This window comes from Acanthisitta chloris, unplaced genomic scaffold, assembly GCF_000695815.1.
Source record: "Acanthisitta chloris isolate BGI_N310 unplaced genomic scaffold, ASM69581v1 scaffold20961, whole genome shotgun sequence".
Lineage (NCBI taxonomy): Eukaryota > Metazoa > Chordata > Aves > Passeriformes > Acanthisittidae > Acanthisitta > Acanthisitta chloris.
The window spans coordinates 2,438-4,745 of NW_008656772.1; the positions used below are offsets into that span (position 1 = coordinate 2,438).

A 2,308-nucleotide genomic window follows, 5' to 3' on the forward strand; every position below is an offset into this window, starting at 1 on the left:
CCTGCTAAGGACAATCTGCTCTTGAGTTTATTTGAAGTTAGATGTGAGTTCAAAACAAGTCCAGCTCAAGCTGTTACTCTCCAAATCCTAAGCCTCTGAGGGATACTCTTTTTGTAACTATAGTTCATAAACTAATGGAAGCAAGAGCTATTGGGTATTGTTTGTCCCACAGGATGTCTGATTTAAAAAATAATATGAAATCAAACAATTCTAACCCCTCATTCTGGAAATACCTGGAGATTTTACTTCCAGCTCCAGAGAAAAGCTGATTTTCACGTGTCAGAACTTAAGGCATGGTGCAAGTGTCTGTATTAAGCATTTGAATATGACACTGGCAATAAGAATTGCTTGGATCCTGGTAATAAATGTCTGTATTTAGTTAATCATAAAAAGATCACCTAACAATGAAGTTGAGGAGTTGCTCAGGAGTGCAGCTTCACACTGGGGATGAGGCTCAGGGTTAAGAGAGCATCCCAAACCCCTGACAGGATCTCAGATGAAGGGATTACCTGTCTGCTACTTAAATTGTATTAGTCCCTCCATATGCCCAGTCTGAAGAGACTAAATGTCTCTGAGGCAGCTTTGTCTGCCAGCTGTCCCTGGGGTGCTAGACCTCTTCTGGTGCTGAGAGCTGCCTCTTGAAGCACTGTGACCTGGCAAAGGCTTGTTGCTTCCAACAGGCAATCTGAAGCACTTTTGGTGCTACTGTTGGGTTGTATTGCCCCAAAAGTCCTACTGGACACCTTTATTTGTTCCTTCAGTGAGGCTGTGGTGAAGAGATCTTGGGGCACAGTACCAGCAATGAGGTGCTGGTATATGCCCTGGTGAGGAGAGCTGCCAGCAGCAGGCTCCTGTCTGTGTTCTTTATGAAATAACCCAGTTTCTGACCTGGCATCTGGTATACTGTCTCTGACTCCAGGCTTGGATCCAGCTGGCCCTATGTTTGAAGGAGTGGACCCCAGCAAGCGTCTCTCCCCCGACGATGCCAAATTTGTGGATGTCCTTCACACCTACACCAGGGAAACACTTGGTGTTAGCATTGGGATCCAGATGCCTGTGGGCCACATTGACATCTACCCCAATGGGGGTGACTTCCAGCCTGGCTGTGGTCTGAGTGATGTCTTGGGAGCCATTGCCTATGGGAGTAAGTTCTTGTTGCATATATTCTATGTTATGTCTTTTGCCTTTGGTCAGTGTAGGCTCCTCACAAACAGACTTGGGTTGGTGCTGGGGGATGATCTGTTTTACCAAAGCAGAGAAAACCATTTTTCCTTCTAAACTGTCTGTACTACTGGAAATAGTTGCTAGAAACTATACCTGCCCTTAATTCTGAAGTAGCATGTTTTCACTCTAACACCTGATCATAAACTATGATCTTCTCAATCTGGGTCTAGACTCCTCTTTAAAGCTCTCTTCATGGTAGAGACTCAGTGAACAGTCTTCAAGTGTCTCCCACTAACCACTTGAGTTGCCACTGTTTGAAAGATGTTCAAGCTTGGCCATGACCAGCTCCTGTTGGGCTACAAACAGGCATAGCTCACTTTGTCTTACCAACCGCTGGGGTGATGAGTGCTTAAACCAAGTGTCTCCCTTGCCACTCTGCTCCTCCAGCCATTGGTGAAGTTGTTAAGTGTGAGCATGAGCGGTCAGTGCACCTCTTCGTGGACTCTCTGGTGAACCAGGATAAACAAAGCTTCGCCTTTCAATGTACTGATTCCAGTCGCTTCAAGAAGGGAATCTGCCTCAGCTGCCGCAAGAACCGCTGCAACGGCACAACGCCCGGAAGATACACCACAAGAGAAACAGCAAGATGTACTTAAAGACAAGGGCTGACATGCCATTCAAAGGTATGATTTCCCCTCTTAAGGGGTTCTCATCTGTGGGAGCAGCCTCCCAAAGCTGGTGTTGGGAAGGGTGTAGAGGTGGAAGAGTAGCATCACCTCCAAGCCATGCAGCTCCAGATGTTAGGGTGTCACTGTTGCCTGTCCTGTGGCACTACTGTGCTCCTCCCTCCTTGTAAAATCAACAGCCGTAAGGACACTCCGCCTTTTGAGCAGGACTGCAGTTTGCATGTCATACTTACAGGACTCAACCTTAGAGCAGTGTAAGGTCTGGGCAGTCCTCCCTGAAGTGGAACTGCTGCTGCTGTTGTGTGAATGTTGACGTTGTAATTGGTAAGGGCAGGAAAAAATGATCAATGATGTCTCGATAAAGGAAAGGTCTGGTCTGTGCCAGTCAACACTATTTCACATGGGGCAATACTGAGCAATGTTGCCTCTCAAACTTGGTTTCATCTCTGCTCTCCTCT

At 46.7% G+C, this 2,308-nt stretch overlaps 1 protein-coding gene across 1 annotated transcript in view; it reads left to right on the plus strand.

Annotated features, from left to right (window-relative positions):
* The window catches only part of LIPG (lipase, endothelial), a gene marked incomplete at both ends in the record, with an annotated part of 6,843 nt that overhangs the window by 2,431 nt on the left and 2,104 nt on the right, over window positions 1-2,308 (plus strand). The window contains 3 exon segments of the mRNA XM_009084467.1: window positions 920-1,144; window positions 1,612-1,770; window positions 1,773-1,867. Of these exon segments, the coding sequence (XP_009082715.1) occupies window positions 920-1,144; window positions 1,612-1,770; window positions 1,773-1,867 (479 nt within the window).